The sequence below is a fragment of the Hibiscus syriacus genome, unplaced genomic scaffold (assembly GCF_006381635.1).
Source record: "Hibiscus syriacus cultivar Baekdansim isolate YM2019G1 unplaced genomic scaffold, ASM638163v2 tig00000340_pilon, whole genome shotgun sequence".
Taxonomy (NCBI): Eukaryota; Viridiplantae; Streptophyta; class Magnoliopsida; order Malvales; family Malvaceae; genus Hibiscus; species Hibiscus syriacus.
In genome coordinates, this window is record NW_024061783.1 from 58876 (window position 1) to 79732 (window position 20857).

A 20857-nucleotide genomic window follows, 5' to 3' on the forward strand; every position below is an offset into this window, starting at 1 on the left:
ATTGGTATTGAATAAAGCATTTTGTTTGATAATGATGAATGTTGTAGTCTTCAGAAAATATGAGAATAATTTAAATTTTTTATATTTGATTGGAAAATAAAAACATTTTTTTGTCTAAATATATATATTTTATATAAAAAATCACTCAACACATTCATCCCTTCATTTTTCCAAAAACTTGAAGTTGAACTATTATTTCTTCTAAAATATTAAAAATTCGATGTGGTATCTCAAGTGAAATTTAGGACTTGATGTTCTGCATTTGACGCTACACTATGAGCTTAGCTGATAAAACTGAAGGACATATGTGTGGGAAGTTAAGAGTCAATTCAGTTAAAATCATAAATGGTCTACATGAAAACAATATTAAAGAGAGAAGAGTTAGAGAAATGAGAATATTTATTAATTATGAGATGGGTTGATAATCCAAATAGACTAGTGATTGAAATGAAAAATATGGAAGAGCGAGAATAATAAGGTAGAATATAAACAAGTATACCTCCTGGTTCCTAATGATGGGCCTGATCCCAAAGTGGTAAAGAGGTCCCAATCCAAGAGCAGATGGGGCATCACGTGAAGCAGACGGCGACGCTTCATTCACACCCGAGAATTTCTCCCACGTGTGTTCGATTGACATGTCACTGAGATTTGAGTGCACGTGAGACATTCTCTTTGCATCTCTACACTCGCAATATATAAGTCAGTCGTTTTCTGTGGTTTTGAATTTGGAATCTCAACAAAAGTGACCACCTTGCACATACTCCAAACCCAAGAAGCGTATTTTGAAGCATGCAATTGCAAGCAATATAAAAGTTTAGCCAAAAAATACAGTTACACGTTACGATGCGCCAAAAGAAAATTTAGCAACTTTGCCTTACGTACAAGTGAATGACGCCTATGTTAATTCACATTCTCATATGTAATGGTTTCTACCCGCTTTTTAATGTATTATGTCAGAGTAGTTAAATATAGTTAACGCTAAATCTAATCTTATTTATGTGATTTGATATCTTTTATAAATTTAATTATTTAATTTTTTAAAAATAAAATTATGTGATTTAATTTTAATTGTAAATATTGAAAGTAAAAAAATATATTAATTAATAGAGACTATAGTAAGATTGAATCCATTTCTATTAGCAGTTTCGCGTTTTATTTACGATAAATTACAGAGTTTTTTTTATCTGTTTGGTCGAAAATACTATAACCAATAAAGAGAGAAGCGGTGTGTAGCCCCGGCCCATTTTGAAGAAGCGTTGAAATGGGCCCTTTCCTTCGGCTTGGCAAATATTTTTGGATTGCAAAAATGATCTAGACAAAAAAATTCTCTCCCCCAACTTCATCTTCCACAGCCTCGGCGGCCTCAGTCAGGTCAGGTACATTGCTTGCTTACTCATTCTTTTTCTTTAAGACTAGTGGGGTATTGGGGGTCAAATTTCAAGAAAATTATATAGATTGTGATTCCTAAACATAATGCTTGCAGATTGAATTTTCATAACTCACCCCCAACCTTGTTTGATTGCTCCGAAATCTTTCAAACATGTCAATCTCACTCCGCACCTAAGTCAGACAGTTAAATCTCTACTTTTTTTATTTTTTATTTTTTATTTTAAGTGAAGGAAGCTCTTCAAATCTGAAGTAGTTGAAAAAAAAACATAAGTGCAGTAGAGTATATGCTCGGTTAACTGAAGGAATTTTTTGGTTTCTGTATTATTGATGCGGGGCGAAAATAAACTTCGCGTCGGATTCTAGCTCCTTCTACTATGGCTATTTTTAGTTATCAACGTTTTCATTTTTAGGTGAAGGTCTCCACTTGATCTCGTAAGTCCTTAATCTTATTATCAGTTAAAGTTTACTTGAGTTTCCCGTGAATTCCTGCTACTATTAAACATATGTGACTATTTTCTTAGCTTAAACTTCAGATCTTACTCTCAACTTGTTTCATCTTTGATTGAAACATCGGATTTGCCTCGAAAACTTAACTATGGAGTTGATTATGATGATGACTACGATGAATATGACTACGGATATGAAGTAGAAGACAATGGTGAGTAGATTTTTTTTTCTTGTCATATCTTAGCTCTGTGATGAGGTACCAATCAGGTCATCTGTTTTTCTTATTGGTTTGCTCTACATTTCACTTAAGACTCTCAAAGATTGCTAGCTCAATTTGATTGGAAGCAAAATGGTTAACAGCACTTATAATTGTCTGTCTTCTTACTAACTGAATGCTATCTGTCTCATAAAACAGCGGAAACACCTCCCGAACAAGAAACAATCAAACGCAGTGTGTGGCATTGTGCTGTATGCACGTATGATGATGAAACCATGTCATCATGTGATATTTGTGGAGTTCTTCGTGGTCCTTTGCTCAAAAACTTAACCTATGATGAGAAGAATGTGCTAAGATCATTCTTTTTCTTTTCTGTTTCTCTTTATCTTCGTGCCTGGGTTCTGTTTTTTCCTTAGAAAGTTGTCAATCACATAGCTTGTGAGTGTTTGGATGTCCCATAAAAAACAATTATCTTAATTTCACAGGTTTCTGTTGACTTTTGATTAAATGGTACCTTTTTTCTAGATTTGATATTTTCCCTGCAGTTAACTGCATATGCAAAGACTCTGGAGTATCTTCTATGGCCGAGTTTCTTTATAATCAGTGAATGATGCTTAAGTGGTGAAATAGGACAATACCTTAAACTTGCACACGTTTGGGAATGACCAAGAACTATTTCGTGGATGCCATAAAGCTTATTATAGTTTTTCCTACCCATTTGTATCCGTATAGGTTTGGAAATATGTTGAAGCAGGACATAGATATCTAGTTATCTACCACAAATATTATTTAAATTTGAGAATCTTTTTTCCAAAACAATAGAAAATTTTGCTCTCAAGATTGCTGGATTCTGCTGTCGGATGCTGCCTCTGAGAGTTATGTTGCCTCTATACTCCTTAAAAATAGTGCTCTGTATATCAGGCCATCATGTATATGCTAACTTTACATGAATTAACAGTTTCACCTCCAGATGAAATTATTCCCTAATTGTTTCATGTTTAGGCATTGAAGGAACTGGAGGGTTATTCTATCATTGCTCTGAACCGTTTCTTTTGAACTCTGCTTAATTTTTTTTAGAATGAATGGAGTAAGGTACAACACATCACATGATATCACTGTCTTGCTCTTTGGATTGATATCTCTATGCATCTTGAAATAAATATGCAAATGCAAGTCCAGATTTTAAATAGATGATGGTTTTATTCTTTGTTATACATTTTCATTTCTGAGCGTTTTAAGAGTGTGTTTATGCATGACAGTTTTCCATCTTTAAAATAGACCTAGAGTGAATGGGTCTTGTAAACTTTTGATTTGTACCAAGTTGATCTAGGTTGTATCTTATTCCAGGCTTGCATTCACTTGCAGCCAACATTTTTGACTTAAGATCTTCCAGAGTTCACTCGACTGTGGTTGGGGAGTAAGTTCTAAAAGGTTAGATAGCTCAAATGTGTCAACAGCAACAGACAAGCACAATAGACTGGATGAGATCACTTTTCTGAAGAATTTAGAAGTTGATGCACCAGCAGGTTCCAGGACTTCAGATAACTCTTCTGCATCAGTGCCAGAAAGTTGTCTAGATCATGAAGATGAAAGCAGTGTGGCTGTTAATATGCAATCTAGTGGGAAAAGCTTACTATCATTGATGCCAAAAGAAAGAAATGTTATGGTGGCTAATAGCAGCTCTTCAAGGAATGGAGGTAAGGCACATGATCTTGCCAGTAATCTGAAGAACATTTCTTTTTCTGCTGAATCTGGGCACTCAAATGATACAAACCCTGGAAGAGCAAATTCATATGCACAGTATAAACCTGAAAAGTGGATGCTCCCAGGAAAAGAAGAACATTCACTGGCTCAACTAAATCTCGCAATTGTAAGTTATGTTTCAAGTTTGAATCCTTAAATTTTAGGTGTTTTATCTTCTATCTTTTTCAGTTTAACATGATTTGATTATATAACTCTTCACATTTCTTAGGTTGGGCATGTTGATTATGGAAAATCAACCCTCTCTTGTAGACTGCTTCACCTTTTGGGTTGAATATCCCAAAAAGAAATGCACAAATATGAAAAAGAGTCCAAATTGCAGGTATCTCAGGAGTATTTTCTGATTGCTTTATGTGAACAAATCCATAATCTGAATTTTTTTGCACTTATATTCAATCAGGGAAAAGGATCCTTTGCTTACGCTTGGGCATTGGATGAGAGTGCTGAAGAAAGGGAAAGGGGAATTACTATGATAGTGGCTGTAGCTTATTTTGATTCAAAAAGATATCATGTTGTTGTCCTTGACTCCCCAGGACACAGATTTTGTTCCAAACATGATAACTGGGGCAACACAAGCTGATGCTGCAATTCTTGTAATAGATGCTTCTATTGGGTCATTTGAAGCTGGTATTGATGGCACAAAAGGACAGACTAGGGAGCATGCACAACTCATCCGCTCTTGTGGTTTTAAGGATTCCTCTGTCTCATGGATTCCACTGAGTGCTGCCGAAAATCAGAATTTGGTGTCTGCACCTTCAGATTTCCGTCTGTCCTGGTGAGTTTCTTGCATGTATTTGAAGTTACTACACTTTTGAATCCATATGTACTTCAGTCCCTGTCAACTGGAAAAGGAGAAAAGGTTAGTTGTAACAGATCCTAATGAAATCTTGTGGGAAAGAAGTACCATGGCTGGATTTTCATAGGAGATTATATTAGTTGGCTGCTTAGTTTTGGCTTTGCTTTTGTCGAATTCTAAATGACAATTTATAGCTAAGCACCACCTTCTGCCACTTGATGTATCTTTCTTGATAGATGACACTATCACTCTGATCATATGGTTCAATTTATCTGTTCCTATTCCTGCCATCCCTTAATTTATGATGGCCTACTATGTTATTTTTAATCTCAAAGAGTAGGAGACTTGAGCTGCCCTTGTACTGATCTAGTGATTACCATCAAAACTTGGATACACATTTGACACTGGAGTAATTGGTATTACACTGGCCTCCAAAAATATTTGTAATTGAGAATGGAGAGAGTAGAAGCTTCTCAAATTATTGTTGCAGTAAAAATTCGATTTGATCATTTTGTCTATGTTGCACTAATCTCATATTCTCATTGAAAGGGAACTTTTGGTTCTGTGACTAACACCCTTATTTAGGTTCAAACAAGTTTACATGTTTGTGTTTAATCTACAAAACAGCATTGTGGTGTTCATTACAAAAGATATTGTGCATCACACTGCTAATTTTGTAATTAAATTTATTATAACTTAGACTGGATACCTCATTCTCTGTAGAAATATGTCAAATTTTTCTTCCCGACTTCCCTTTGACACTACAATTTTTGTTGAATTTAATTTTGGTAATTTAATACAGGTATCATGGACCCAATCTATTAGATACGATTGATTCCTTCCAACCTCCTACTAGAGATTTTTCGAAGCGTCTACTTATGGCTATATGTGATGTTATAGAATCATCTTCACAGGGGCAGGTGTCTGCATGTGGCAAGTTGGAGGCTGGAGCTTTAAGAAGTGGATCAAAGTTATGTAATTTTCTTGGTGATGAAGATTACATGCATTGCTTCCCTCCTATTTAATGAGCTGCTAAAAGTAGTTTGAATTTGTTTTCCTTCCTGCTCCTTGATGTCTTTATTTGATTGATGTTATTGTTACCTGTTTGAACTTCCCATTTTGGTTACCGATGATATAGATTTCTGATTGTAGGTTTTAGTTATGCCATCAGCAATTATACCAACTGTGCATTCCTTGGATCGTGATTCCCTGCCTTGTACGATTGTAAGAGCTGGGGATAATGTTGCTGTCAACCTGCATGGAGTAGATGCAAATCATGTGTTGGCTGGTGGTGTTTTATGTCATCCTGGTTTTCCAGTTGCATTTGCTAAACATTTGGAGTGGAAGGTGCTTGTTTTAGATGGCGCAACCCCAGTTTTAATTGGTTCTCAGGCTATTTTCCTCTCTAAATTTTTGTAATTTTTTTGTTGGTAATGTTTGGGTTTATATAAAGTAAACAATCTAATAATCTGATATGGGAATATCAGTTGGAGTTTCATATACACCATGTAAAGGAGTCTGCAAGAGTTGCAAGGATATCATCTTTACTTGATTCAAAGACTGGGAAAGTTGCAAAGAAAGCACCCCGCTGCATTGTTGCTAAGAAGAGTGCAGTTGAGGCAAGTCAGCTGGGTGATATTGTTGTTTTTGCTAGTTGCTGGTGTGTCTGGGTTGTTGACTTGATAAATGCAATCATATTTGGTTTGTTTCATTCTCTTCTTTCAGGTGATTTTGCATGAAGCGGTTTGTGTGGAAGAGTTTTCGAAATGCAAAGCCCTTGGAAGGGTGTTTCTTATGACATTGGGAAGGACAGTTGCTGTGGGCATTGTGACCCGAATAGTTGAGGAGCAGTAATAGCTTCCTTTCTGTTGGAGGGGAGTTTTTGTAGTGTTCAAGAAGATCCATGTGAACAATGGACATTTTCTTTTATGCGGTTCATCTAATATGTATTCCATGTATGTACAATTAATTTGAAATCGGATTGCTTCTTTTTCTGGATGGATTTGAACTTGGAGGTTGGAAGAAATATGTACATCTTCCAACTGGATGCCGGTCTCGGCATGATTTTATTAGAATTTTTATTGTCCCTGGCCCATAGACTTCCTTAATATGTTCAAGTCAATGCCACGGGCACAGAGCAAGGAAAAAATAGTTTAAGAAGACTATTCATTTTTAAGGAAACCTAAAAAATTCAACTTCTTTAAGCGAAGATTATATCTACCTATTTGAGCTGTACAATTCAAAACATGTTTAAAACCAATGTAGATTGCCTCAGCGAATACGAGCAGTGCACATTTACTGGAACCTAGTAGCTCAGTTAGTTAGAGCATCCTCTTGCGAGAATTCTTCCTGGGAAAATCTGCAGCAGTCCTCCGAGCTAATAGATACAGTCCCATGCGGGGTGATAATTCTCATCCAGGGTATGAATCGATGTTTCAACCCAACCTGCAGTTGATCCAACAAGGACTGTTTCTGCTGCAAAAGTTGACATACCCTAAAGGATATAAGCTATTCCTCTCAATAAGATCCAAGACTTTGGCCTTCACTGTAAGCAGGTTAATTGTAGCTTATTCGCTTCCACAATGCTTGTCGTCTCACTTTCAATCACTTTCTGCACTATTATGCATTGAATATCAAGTCCTCTCTTGATTCTCACCTCTTTGGCCTTCACTAGGTAAATGCCCTTTCTTCTTGGCAATGCAGATTATGTTGCTGGACAAAAATTTCAGATTTGGGTATTTCTTATTTTTCTTCTTTCATTCCATATCAAATGAATATGAAAATATTTGATTCCATCTCGCAGCTGAAAAGCTAGAGCAAGCAGAGAATCGGTCTATTCATTCTCGTATTGGCCCCCTGGCCCTAGGGACCTCTCGAAAGAAGGTCAATACTATTATTTTTATTTGTATACTTGTCTCAAGCTGACAATTGACTAGAAATGAAATGTCAGTACAGGAAGAATCGCGGCTTGCTAAGATTACAAGAGATTGTTCAAAGATAACAGTGGAGCAAGTCCATAGTTTAATGTCACAGGTGACTGACTTGTTTCAGATTCTGAGAAATCCATTCATTTTCTTCAGTTGTATCAATAATTGTTTTCAGTTATCAAAAACATCCTTTTCAACAGTCAAATAGGCCTGGCTATGTTGCTGAGCCTATGATTGAAGCCTGATTCTATCAAACAAAAAGATGATATCTTGAGACACCCGATTTTAACAAGAAAAAAAGCCTTCTTTTCCTTTTTTTTTTTTACAGATATCTTGAGATATTCAGTGTAGTGTTAGGTGAAGTTTATGCCAATAAACAGGAAGTTGTACCCTCCAAGTCCGAGAAGGAGATAGTGATAATTATCTTAGCGAATATGCCCTTAAATTTTGTGTTTGTTGATTGTTTTTGTATTACAATGAATATCGAATATAAGAAGAAAAAATGAACTCCTATCCATATATGATATCTAAAATGAAACCAATAAACTGGAAGGCAAGGCGATTTTTTGGTTCTGTCCTAGAATAGTGAGAGATGATGATTATCAACACTTTAATATAAATCAAAAAATCATTTTCAGGAATTAATATGGACAAGGACCATTGCCTTGTAGTGACCGCCACAAAGTGCTCAATCTAATACTATATGTTACATGCGGGAGAAATTTCAACTATTGCATACTTACTATCATTATTGCAGCAGCAGCAACTAGGTCATGTTATTACAAAATCTGGTTTTTTTTTTCTTTTTTACTTCATTAAAGGCTTTTGATGGCCTAGCTTTGTAAAGTGAAATTCATGTGATGCCAAGTTGCATTGAGATTATTGGGATTAGATTAGGTGACAGTGTGGGGCAATGAATATAACGTTGATAGGTCCCAAATCAGAACTAAATGTATAGTATAAGATTTAGAAACGCCAATTTTTAAATAAATGGATTGGTAAATGGCAATAGGAGGGTTTGACTTCAAATGAATCTATATATGCCCATAAATAAATAAATAAATAAAACAAATCAACAAATATCTAACTATCATTCAGATATTTATGAGATGTATTTAAATTAAAATATCATTTCATTGTTTGGTGCGGATTTCTCTTCAAATTATTTTAGTTTATGTTAAATTCAAATTTTAACTTGATTATTTTATACTACATTAATTATGATCCATAACAATCACTTGGGATGAAGCAATAAAATTTATAGAGTCACTCTCAACAATCACTTGGGAAGTTGCTAAACGAATACCATCCGAGATCCATAACAAGTCCAACGGCCTGGCAGTAACAACCCACGATGTACTGGTTTTATATGTTCCTTTTCTTCTGCAAAGGAAGTGTTCATTTTATGTCAATTTTGCATGAAAGCTAATACGTAAGAAGATTAAAAATACAACTCCCAAACATTCGGAAGAAGACGGTATACGTCGACTTTTCCCCCCGTTTTGTGTATAATTGTTTGTAAGAAATTAAATACACATCATGTATGTGATGAAATAGGGGAGTGAAGCTTTGCTTTAATCAAAAGTTAGTCAGGGTCAAGAAAACATGGCCAACGCTCAAAATAAATAAACAAAAAAAAAGTCAGAAAAATCACGCAGAAGGATATAGTTTTTCAACCATTTCCAGCAAATGTTGAAGAGGAATAGCAGTTGGACTAAGTAGATCAGCATGAGTAGACAGTTAATTTAATGAAGGTTGCGTGGAGCGGTGAGTTGTGGGAAATGCAGAGTTTTTGAAATGTCTTCCACCACAGAATCATTTTCAACGCTAGAATTGGGGAAGGGTGGTTGAAAGCATTAAGAAACCATTGGTGGGTTCAAGTCATGGGTTGAATTTCTCATCCTCCTAAGCAAATTGGGAACCCATCTTCGCTTCCCTTTTTTAATTATTTTAGATGAAAATATATTGTTTTTTCTTTAATTTATCCCATTCTATTAATTTACTGTATTTTCCTTGGAGATTAATATAATATAATTGTAAGGCATTGCTATCTTTGACGTTTTGTGTTTCGGCTTTCTAAATAATCTTTCGTTCACATTGAAAATCAACACAAAGGTACGGAATTGTCCTTGTCTTTCAATTTCTACGTGCCTTTTTTTCACCATGTGTTTCTTGCTCCAATAAATAAAATGGTAAGAGTCTAATTTAAGACTAAAAACAGTAGAAATTGAGAGCCAATTTTTTTTTTTTTATAAAAAATTATAACATTTTATGTTGTGCATAACTTAAAATGTTAACTTTTTAATATTTTCGATCGAGTCAAAAATATTATGAAAAATATAATATTTTCGGTTGTCAATCGAAAATATTATAAATAAAATTTTCAACATAAAAATATCAAGAAAAAATTAACATTTTAAGTTATTTCCAACCTAAAATATTATGAATTTCATAATATTTTTTATTACATTTTTTTAATCTTAAATTAGATTGTATTTATTTAGACTATCCGATATTTTGATATTGAATAGTGCATCGAACTTTGTTCGGTACAAACGTAGGGTCAAGAATAAATGTAACTTAACAGTATTAGGGTGTTAAGTTTAATATTATATATAATAATAAAATAAATTTCTTTAAAAAAATGAATTCAAATTGGACGGATATGAATTCTAGAAGGAGGGTGGGGACATAAGAAGACAAAAGCTCAACGTGAGCGGAAATTTCCTACCACAGCCACCACCTTTTTGACAAAGAGATTGGAGAACCTAACCGCAATTAGAGTCTCGTATAAACATTTCCATTTATTTTCCTTCCATGCCTCGCCTCCCCTCGCGTAGCTTCCACGCGAATGTTTAAAAAAACCAATGTTTTGGATCCTATTTTAAGGCGTAACGGTAGGGCATGTTGTGCGTCAAGCAATAAAAACCAACCATTAAATAGTTACAAGTGCGAAAATTCAAAAGGAGTACACATTGACCGTGGCAAGTCAATATACCATTCAATACCACACAGCATATTCCGTAACTCCATCGCAAACTAATTTTAGACTTATTTTGCACTCCAACTATTCTTGTATTCAACTAATTTTTTTTTTTTTATAAAATCATACTTACCATTATATTTTTTTCTATTTTGGTCTTTGATCGTAAACTTAATAGAAATTATGATATGACATAGGATAATAACTATTTTAGTTTACATAACTTATACATTATATCAACATTCTCTTAATTTGGTATAATCTAATAAAACCTTAAAATTTAAAAATTATATCAATTCAATCCTTATCTTAATTTAAAATAATTTAATAATTCCATATACATAATCATACGATAAGATAATAACATGGGTCACCAACTTGTTAAAGAAAATAATGAAAATAATTATTTTACATCATTACGACAATAGAATACATCCAAAAAGTCAAATATTTATTGAATTATTTCAAATTATTCAACGAAAAAAACGAAAATGAGCTTTATTTCTACCTTAACAAGAGGCAACAACCCAAAAGCTTTGGCTCCTAATGGCATATCTTCTCATTTTCGTTTATTTCTTATAGTAAAATGATAGCATGTGTCATCATCTTATTAGAAGATTAAATTTATTAAATTATTAAATTATTTTAAATTAAGGTTAGCCTTAAATTGATATGATTTTTTAAATACTAGGGATTTATATAAAATGTGTAAATTGTAAGGATTAAAATTATTATCGTACCATATTATATAATCACTTATGTTAAGTCAACGATTAAACTTAACGTCTAGTGACTAAAATGATATGGCACTAAGTACGATTTTACTAAAAAATAATTTGTTGACCAAAACATAAACACGGGAATAAGTGGGTACCAAATAAGTAGTTTACCCTTAATTTTGTTAATTGTATGGGTAAGTTATGATTTTCATTTCTCAACTTTGATCATATTATTGTTTCAATCATTAAACTTTATTGTTTTAATTTGATCATTCAATTTTTGAATTACTTCATTTTTATTAGCCGGGTGTTAAATCATGCCTGTTTTTCTAAGGTGGATTGTTCTCTACTAACATTGAAGCCACCTCATTTTTTTTAATTTTACATTCTCATCAGCTTTAAAAACTCTTAGAGTTTCGTTTCCATTTTATGTTATCATCAATATTATTGCTTTCCGATAAATTCTCTTATCATTTCAGACATCAACCAAATTGGCTCATCGTCTCTTATCATCTTATTACTTTAAATTTTCTTAAAATATCTTTAAAACTCGCAAATCTTCAACACAAAAATCAAAATAAAATAAATGTGATTTATAATTTTCATCTTTAGATCACTATAGAATCATGATATATTGTTCCTTTTATCCTTCTCCACTTTACCGGTGTTAATATTTAAAAGAATATTCTTCAACCGTAAAATATCAAAAAATCAAGTTAAAAATTCTAGAAGAAAATTTTCAAGAGTATTTTCATAAAAATTAAAAGAAAGTTTTTGAGAATTAAAAAAAACAAACGATGGATGTCTTGTCATAATGCTGTTAAATAATAAAAGGTAAAATGAAAAAGAAAAGATACAATGTCAAAATTGAGTGAGCAAATTGAAACCTTTTAAAATTTAGTGAGCAAAACATGAATATAGCAAAAAATGAATAGTTTGGTATCATAATTTTTTATTATTATTCTAAGATGATTATAAGGTAATATATATTATAAAGATTTTCAATAATTTGACAATGAAAGTTCATGCAGTCTTTTATGCTTGAACCTAAAACATTTAAGAATAACAATTATCTCTTTAACCAATGAGATAGTTTGGTTCATATAATTTGTTATCATAATTTAAAATATTTTATTTTGAATTAATCATATCACAATAATAATATAACTTCCTAGTTATTATTGTCATTTCCTAATATTAAAAAATAAACTCTAAACATGATTATTATAACTAAAAGTAATGGTGCCAAATTTAGAAATCTCAAATAACCCTCTAGACTCGGTCTGGATGTTATGACCAAATTTAGACAGTTACATATTGTATTTTGAAATTCTTTTTATTTTTAAAACAACATTAAAATCCACATAACAATATAATATGAAATTAGCCATAAAAAAATTCATACGATAAACGTGTGTGTGTATATATATATATATACATATATTGGAAAACCGTATATAGAAAACAAAAAACCGGTAATACATATATATATCAAAACAATAGCAAAAACATGTGTCACCAAAGTATAACAAAAATACATATAGATATATACAGTGGTACAAAAATAGAAGTAGTCGGTCCTCCTGATTCCAAGTCTTCTAGTCTATGGTATGCTATCTGAAAATGTTAAAATTTACATAATGAGCTAAAAAAACTCAGTGTGCTCCTCACGGTGTATAGAAACATACAAATAAAATTCTTCACTAAAAACAGTTCATCAAACATGTTTTAAAATATGAACATTACCCTCGTCCGAACATCAGAATATGTAAGTTCCTCATAACTACACACCCACCTCTACACCCGGTAAGGGCGTTATACATATAACATAAGGACATACGGTAAGAACTTACTCTGTGCACAAAGAAGAAGCTCACCAAGCAATGGACCTTCCCCATGCGCATCAGAGGTGCATGGGGGCACGTGCGGGGCCTTTGGGGTCAGAAAAAATACGGAAAAAAATTCGTATATGCATTTTAAGGGGTTTTAAGACACTTACCAAACTTGGTTCACAGCGGTGAACAACAGAGAGCTCGACTTCGCAACGTCGAAACTTGATTTTTCTCACCCCTCACACGTCGACGGTAACGGAGACAAGATGGACATCGGTGGACTTGGGATGGCGTAAGGAACACGATAGTGAGGGAGATATAAAAACGGAACAACGGTCGACGACGAAATGACAATTAAAAATTTTCTTCTAAAAGAGGAAAGGTTGAAGAGAGAGAGAGGGGAGAAGGGTTTAAACTTTCCAGAAATGGAAAGTTTATGATTTTTGGGCTTTTAACCCCCACATTTAGAAAAAAAATAATATAATTACGTTATAGGTCTTCTAATTTTAGTTGCTTTATTAATTTGGATCTAAATTTAATCAAAATTTTTACTATGGTCCTCAAATTTAATTAAAATTTCAATTTAGTCTTCAGAATAAATTTTTAAAAAAAATAGGCACTAATTTGGGGTGTGACATCCCAACTCTTATTATTTTTTATTTATTTAAAGGGAATAAATTTATTTTCTTAGAAAAAATTACAAAAGAGACTTATATTTTTTGATATAGTACCGGATTCTAATTTAAAAAAAAAAAGCGAAACGAATACTATAAAACATAAGATGAATTTATGACTGAATGCATTGGAAGTGAAGAAGTATTCTTCGAGGATGCAGATATGAAAAGATTTCTACGAGATGTTCATCTAAGTTAATTTATTTCCATTAAATGTTTTTTATAATAAGAATAAAAAACTTATGTAGTTATAAACATATATAAAGAATTATTTCAACCAAGTATTTATCTATATATTAAAATTTTTACTTAATTTGATGTTAATCGTTATTTATTTAATTTTAAATCATTTTTAATTAAGGGAAAAGAAATTTTATTTCTAATAGGTATTGAATTTACACACTAAGAGAGAGAAGCTATCATTTGAGAATTTTCTCTCACATGCTCTAAGATTGTTAACTAGTTATTGTTTAACCTAATAACTCACATGAATCAAGCGACATTGATGATAAATGAATTGTTATTCTTCTTCGAGGTCTCGTGTTTGAGCATTATAAATATTATGATATAAGTGTTCACGGTTAATTTATTAACTTGACTCGGTCAATATAAGTTAATATAATTTATTAAAAATATAATTTATGAAAAAATATTTTTTCAGTTAATATTAATTTTATTTTATAATTATTAGAAATATATTAAAATAATATGTTTTTAATCAATTTAATAATATAATTAACGATAAAAGATGTCCGTATCAATTAAAAAATGACCCAGATTCATACTTATATTATATTATAAATTATATATAATTATTTTGTCATTAATTTTATATTTATTATTTGCACTCACATTGCGACCAACTCAAATTCCAATACAAATATAAAGATTTGTTTTAGTATATTAATGCTTTTATTTAAACATGAATATTGTAATGCAGAAGAAAGGCATAGAGATACGCTTGACATTAATTAAAGTTGAAAAATAAGAAAGCAAAGAAAAGTCCGTGGAGATTCGGGGGACGAGTGTGTGAGAGTGAGGAAAGCAGCGCGTGGGGGGTCAAAGAGGCCAAGAAGGACCAGGCTAAGGGGGTCCCACTGTCCCACCCACCTCGGTGCGTTTTTTGTTAACATAAGGTTTCTCCTCTCACGTATATATAAACTCACCAACTCCACGCACAGACTCATTCTTTTACGTTTGTAAGACTCACCCCAGAAGGTAAAAAGAAAATAGAAACTGGGATACGTCTCTCTATCTTTCTCTGCCTTCATTTTTCTCGAGTATTACTATTAGACTTTGTTTTTATTTCTGCGAAGATGAGTATTTAAGTGTGCGTGGCTTTTCTTTTTTGTATTCCTATAGCTTCTGGCTACTGCTCCCTCTAATAAGCTTGGAAGATGGGCATCAGCCTCGAGGAGATCAAAAACGAGACCGTTGATCTGGTATTTTTCTTTCTCTTCTCCTTCACATAAATATTATAAATCCGATACATGCAATCCGTTTTTGTGTTTGTTTACTTTTCTCGTCACACAAAAAGCGTTTATACATGAATCGTGTTTCCCCCCACCCCCTACTGTTATGATTCCATTTCCAGCTTTCAACAGAACAGGGGATTCTTTCCATTACTTTTAGGCTATCTGAGTAGAATTCACCATGCTTGATACAAACGATGCTTTTTTTTTATGTAGTTGTTGTGAATTTTGGCCAAAAAGAGTGGAAAACGATTTCCGGACTTTCCTTTGTTGATGAAAATCAAGATATTATGATTCGAACGATATTTTAGTCGTTTCCTTTTCAAGATTTTGGTGCCATACCAAACATATTTTAGCCATACGTTCCGTTACGATTAGGTAATAAATATTATTATTCTAATCAAATTAAGATTTAATAAATATTATGATATTATTAATTTGACATATCCGTCTCTCGTTGTGTGAATAGAGTTTTCGGGTCTTGAAGTATCTCCGTTGACTTTTTCTTTGGAAATTGAATAATAAAAAAAAAATCTAATTCTTCAACATTTGGTAATTTCCTAAGCCAAAGAGGATTTCTTTCTTTCTTAGTTTTCTCTTTTAACAGCCAATAAGTAGAGTTTGGAAAGGACATCCTATGACTATCAATGGCTACAGTCATGACTAAGCTCACTAATTATTTCAATTGAATCAAAAAGATTAATTACTTCAATGGATGGGCTGTAAATATCAACGGACTGGTCCTTTTGCCTACACTGCTTTTTGAAACTCAACGTGAATCTCTTCAAGCGTTTAGGAAAAAAAATTATATTCCCTCTGTTTATTACTTGTTTTTGATGAACAAATAACATCATTCCCTCCCTTTTCAGGGTTCTCTGTGTTTTGCTTGTTCTGTTTTGCCATGTCGGTTACTTTGAATAGCATCGTTTCCATATAGGTAGGCTATACATGGAGTCCTAGTTTATGAAAAATTTTCAACAAAAGTATCTTCTGATATCTATTATCGTAGTTGATGATTGATTGTCCCTGGTTATATATGGAGTTTTTCATTCAGTTGCACTTGATTTCTCTCCGAGAAAAAACCGAACGACTGAACTCATTTTGAAAGTAAAGACAATAATAATCACTGGTTCTTGCATGGATCACAAGTCACAAACTAAATCAACATACATGTTCCTAAAATGCATTTTCTGTAAGTTGGCTAAGTAGCAATTGCTTATAGGAACGGATTCCTATTGAGGAAGTTTTCGAGCAGTTGAAATGTACAAGAGAAGGGTTGACTACCGAGGAAGGCAACAATCGCCTTCAAGTTTTTGGACCAAACAAACTAGAAGAGAAAAAGGTTCATACCATAAACCACTTACATTTAAGTTTGTAAACTTTCAGCTTGTATTTTTTTGGTATGACGTAGTATGATACTGTGCAAACAGGAGAGCAAAGTGCTCAAGTTCTTGGGTTTTATGTGGAACCCTTTGTCATGGGTCATGGAAGCTGCTGCTATAATGGCCATTGCCCTGGCAAATGGTGATGGAAGGCCTCCGGACTGGCAGGACTTCGTTGGTATCATTGTCCTGTTGGTGATCAACTCCACCATTAGTTTTATTGAAGAAAATAATGCTGGTAACGCTGCAGCTGCTCTCATGGCTAATCTTGCTCCAAAAACTAAGGTGAGATACATTCAGCAACCCAACAGTTTGTTGAATCATCTTTCTGACTTATTTTAATCCTGATTTTGGTTTGCTGTCCTTCTAACATATAGGTTCTTAGAGATGGTCGATGGAGCGAGCAAGAAGCAGCAATTCTAGTTCCAGGGGACATTATCACTATTAAATTGGGAGACATAGTTCCTGCGGATGCTCGTCTTCTTGAGGGTGATCCTTTGAAGATTGATCAATCTGCTCTTACTGGGGAGTCTCTTCCTGTCACGAAGAATCCATCAGATGAAGTGTTTTCTGGTTCAACGTGTAAACAGGGAGAAATAGAAGCAGTTGTTATTGCAACTGGTGTTCACACATTCTTTGGTAAAGCTGCCCACCTAGTGGACAGCACCAATCAAGTTGGACATTTCCAGAAAGTGCTTACTGCCATTGGTAATTTCTGCATCTGCTCAATTGCAGTTGGAATAGCCGTTGAGTTAATAGTCATGTACCCAATACAGCACCGCAAGTACAGGGATGGGATTGACAATTTACTGGTTCTCTTGATTGGTGGAATCCCAATCGCTATGCCAACTGTGTTGTCTGTCACCATGGCTATTGGTTCCCACAGGCTATCTCAACAAGGGGCTATCACAAAGAGAATGACAGCCATTGAAGAAATGGCAGGAATGGATGTTCTTTGCAGTGATAAGACTGGAACTCTGACTTTGAATAAACTTACCGTTGATAGAAACCTAATTGAAGTATTTGCAAAGGGAGTCGAAAGAGAGCATGTTATTCTTTATGCTGCAAGGGCTTCAAGGACTGAAAATCAGGATGCTATTGATGCTGCAATTGTAGGAATGCTTGCAGATCCAAAGGAGGTATTTTTTTCTCTTCCTGGTCTTTTATTATATTTAGGATTTAGTCCAAGAATTCCTTAGTCATTTTGGATAATAATTGGGCAGGCACGTGCTGGCATTCGAGAGATTCACTTCCTTCCATTCAACCCTGTAGACAAGAGAACTGCACTAACCTACATTGATTCTGATGGAAACTGGCATCGTGCTAGCAAAGGTGCACCGGAGCAGGTACTTTATTTTCTCATTTTAGAACAGTTCTGACCTTTTACAGTAGGTAACTTCTAACACATATGCTTTCAATATTCTTAAATAGATTATAACTCTTTGCAATTGCAAAGAAGATGTCAAGAGAAAGGTTCATGCAGTTATTGATAAATTTGCTGAACGTGGGCTTCGGTCTTTAGCTGTTGCAAGACAGGTCAGAAAATTAAACTTGCACATGCTTGAATCGAGAAAACTAAATTGTGGTAATAATACTATGTTTGATTTCTATTTCTGCAGGAAATACCTGAGAAAACAAAAGATAGTCCTGGGGCACCATGGGAGTTTGTTGGTTTGTTGCCACTATTTGATCCTCCAAGGCATGATAGCGCTGAGACAATCAGAAGAGCTCTTAACCTTGGAGTGAATGTTAAGATGATTACCGGTGAGAGTTGTTTAATTGTTTAGAATTGAACATTGTCTATAATTTCATGATGTAATCTTTATACTATTTTTTTAATACCCAGGGGACCAGCTTGCAATTGGCAAGGAAACCGGCAGGAGGCTTGGAATGGGAACAAACATGTATCCTTCATCTTCTTTGCTGGGCCAAGACAAGGACGCTTCCATTGCTGCTCTCCCTATAGATGAATTGATTGAGAAGGCTGATGGATTTGCAGGAGTGTTTCCAGGCGTGTTTGAAGAACTCTGTTGATAAAGTTTCATTAATTGATTAATTATAGGGCCTCTACTCTTTTAAGTTTTTTTTCTCTCTAACAATCCTTTCCATTCCAATGACAGAACACAAATATGAAATAGTTAAGAGGCTACAGGAGAGAAAACATATTTGTGGCATGACAGGAGATGGTGTGAATGATGCCCCTGCTTTAAAGAAGGCAGACATCGGAATTGCTGTTGCTGATGCTACAGATGCCGCTCGAAGTGCTTCAGACATCGTACTGACTGAACCCGGGCTAAGTGTCATTATCAGTGCAGTGCTGACCAGCAGGGCTATTTTCCAAAGGATGAAGAACTACACTGTGAGTTATATAATTGTTCACTTTTTCACTCTCTTATTCCTCGGTGGAAGTGATTGACTGATTGTAACCTTTTTTTCTCTTATTCCTTCACATTGAAGATCTATGCAGTTTCAATCACCATACGTATTGTGGTAAGTATATAAAGACCTCCAAGACGCAGAATACTGGTAATGCTAAATCACTTTACAAATGGATTATGTTTTTCATTGTCACTTGGCAGTTTGGCTTCATGTTTATTGCCTTGATATGGAAGTTTGACTTTGCACCCTTCATGGTTTTAATTATTGCCATCCTGAACGACGGTGAGATGTTCTCTATCACTATGCGTTATTGTACAAGTCCCCAGGACCCACACGCACCATGATTTTGAATCTGATTAATTCATCGTCATATTTATAGGTACAATCATGACAATTTCCAAGGACAGAGTGAAGCCATCTCCAATGCCAGACAGCTGGAAACTGAAGGAGATTTTTGCTACTGGCATTGTGCTTGGAGGTTACTTAGCGCTAATGACTGTGATATTCTTCTGGGCAATGATAGACACCAATTTCTTCTCAGTAAGAACCTCGTTTGCTATGTATCCTTTACGTATTGTTTTGGTGATATTTCTTTTAATTTTCCATTTCCTCTTTTTTCAGGACACATTTCACGTTAGGTCACTTAGGAATAGTAATGAAGAAATGATGGCAGCTTTATACCTTCAAGTTAGTATTGTGAGTCAGGCCCTCATTTTCGTCACAAGGTCTCGCAGTTGGTCCTATTTTGAACGTCCTGGACTTCTACTAGTCAGTGCTTTTATGATTGCTCAGCTGGTAAGAAAATTAAATTAATCTACCAAACTATCCATTAAAGAAGTATTTTTTTTAATTGTAAGATTTTAGAAGGCTGCGTGTGTGTTATTGACAAAAAACGACCTGAAAATGTGTGGCAGGTGGCTACTCTGATAGCGGTGTATGCAAATTGGGGTTTCGCAAGGATTAAAGGTATGGGTTGGGGATGGGCCGGTGTAATCTGGCTATACAGTGTGGTAACATATATCCCATTGGATCTTCTCAAGTTTGCAATACGTTATGTTCTTAGTGGAAAAGCTTGGGATAACCTTTTGGAGAACAGGGTATGTTCATTCATTCCAAATTTGTGATGTGCTTCGACATTTTGTCTTGTGGTCTGATGAATTTAATTGGCTCCTTTGCATTATAGATTGCCTTCACTACGAAGAAAGATTATGGAAAAGAGGAGAGAGAAGCACAATGGGCAGCTGCGCAGAGAACTCTGCATGGCCTTCAACCACCTGAAACCTCAAGCATTTTCCATGAAAAGAGCAGTTACAGGGAACTTTCAGAAATTGCGGAGCAGGCCAAGCGCAGGGCTGAGGTTGCAAGGTCAGACATCTAATTTCTGCACCTTCATATGCACTTGAATAAAAAAGAAAAAGAAAAAACAGTGAAAATGTTAATTTGATGATGATTTTGTGTAGGCTGAGGGAGCTGAATACACTGAAGGGACATGTTGAATCCGTTGTTAAGCTCAAGGGGCTTGATATCGATACCATTCAGCAGCATTACACTGTTTAAAGAGTGACGATGAACAAGGCCCTTTTCACCGCTAATATTAGTATTAATTATTATTTCCAGACTTGGGTCCATTTTCCTTTTCCTAAATGTTGGAATTTATGTTCAGTGTCCTCCCCGCTTTTTGTTGTTAATATACAGTATCATAAATACTTCAGCTGCCCTTTATTATGATACATGAGGCGAGTTCATTCTAATATTTTGCGTCCTCTTGAGTTAAACAGTACAATTTACATTTTAAACACGAAAATTCTCCTAAATTAAAATTGTTACCACGTTCACAATTTGTACTAGAAAAATGTAATTCATGCACGATTAACATAAC

General features: G+C 34.2%; 1 protein-coding gene and 2 pseudogenes across 2 annotated transcripts; all 3 read left to right on the forward strand.

Moving 5' to 3' along the window:
* Positions 1-561: 561 nt before the first annotated feature.
* LOC120178828 lies at positions 562-6608 on the forward strand (annotated as a pseudogene).
* On the forward strand, positions 6608-7771 carry LOC120178928 (annotated as a pseudogene).
* A 7336-nt stretch (positions 7772-15107) lies between these two features.
* On the forward strand, positions 15108-20616 carry LOC120200227 (plasma membrane ATPase 4-like). Of its 2 annotated transcripts, XM_039201135.1 has the most exons (16): positions 15108-15187; positions 16440-16559; positions 16648-16884; positions 16977-17738; positions 17823-17945; positions 18031-18135; positions 18219-18363; positions 18446-18610; positions 18720-18958; positions 19057-19089; positions 19179-19260; positions 19358-19518; positions 19600-19773; positions 19893-20075; positions 20162-20343; positions 20439-20616. In XM_039201135.1, the coding sequence occupies exons 1-16, from the start codon at positions 15143-15145 to the stop codon at positions 20533-20535; spliced, it is 2853 nt and encodes a 950-aa protein (XP_039057066.1). In that variant the 5' UTR covers positions 15108-15142; the 3' UTR covers positions 20536-20616. The 2 variants fall into 2 exon arrangements, with proteins under 2 accessions (XP_039057066.1, XP_039057061.1); XM_039201130.1 differs by having other exon boundaries at positions 19358-19773.
* The last annotated feature ends 241 nt before the right edge of the window (positions 20617-20857 follow it).

Coding starts and splice junctions, on each gene's coding strand:
- LOC120200227 (XM_039201130.1), top strand. CDS start 15,143: ATGGGCATCAGCCTCGAGGAGATCAAAAACGAGACCGTTGATCTG. Junction 17,946..18,030: donor GCAAAGGTGCACCGGAGCAG/GTACTTTATTTT, acceptor ATTCTTAAATAG/ATTATAACTCTTTGCAATTG. Junction 18,611..18,719: donor ATTTGCAGGAGTGTTTCCAG/GCGTGTTTGAAG, acceptor TTCCAATGACAG/AACACAAATATGAAATAGTT.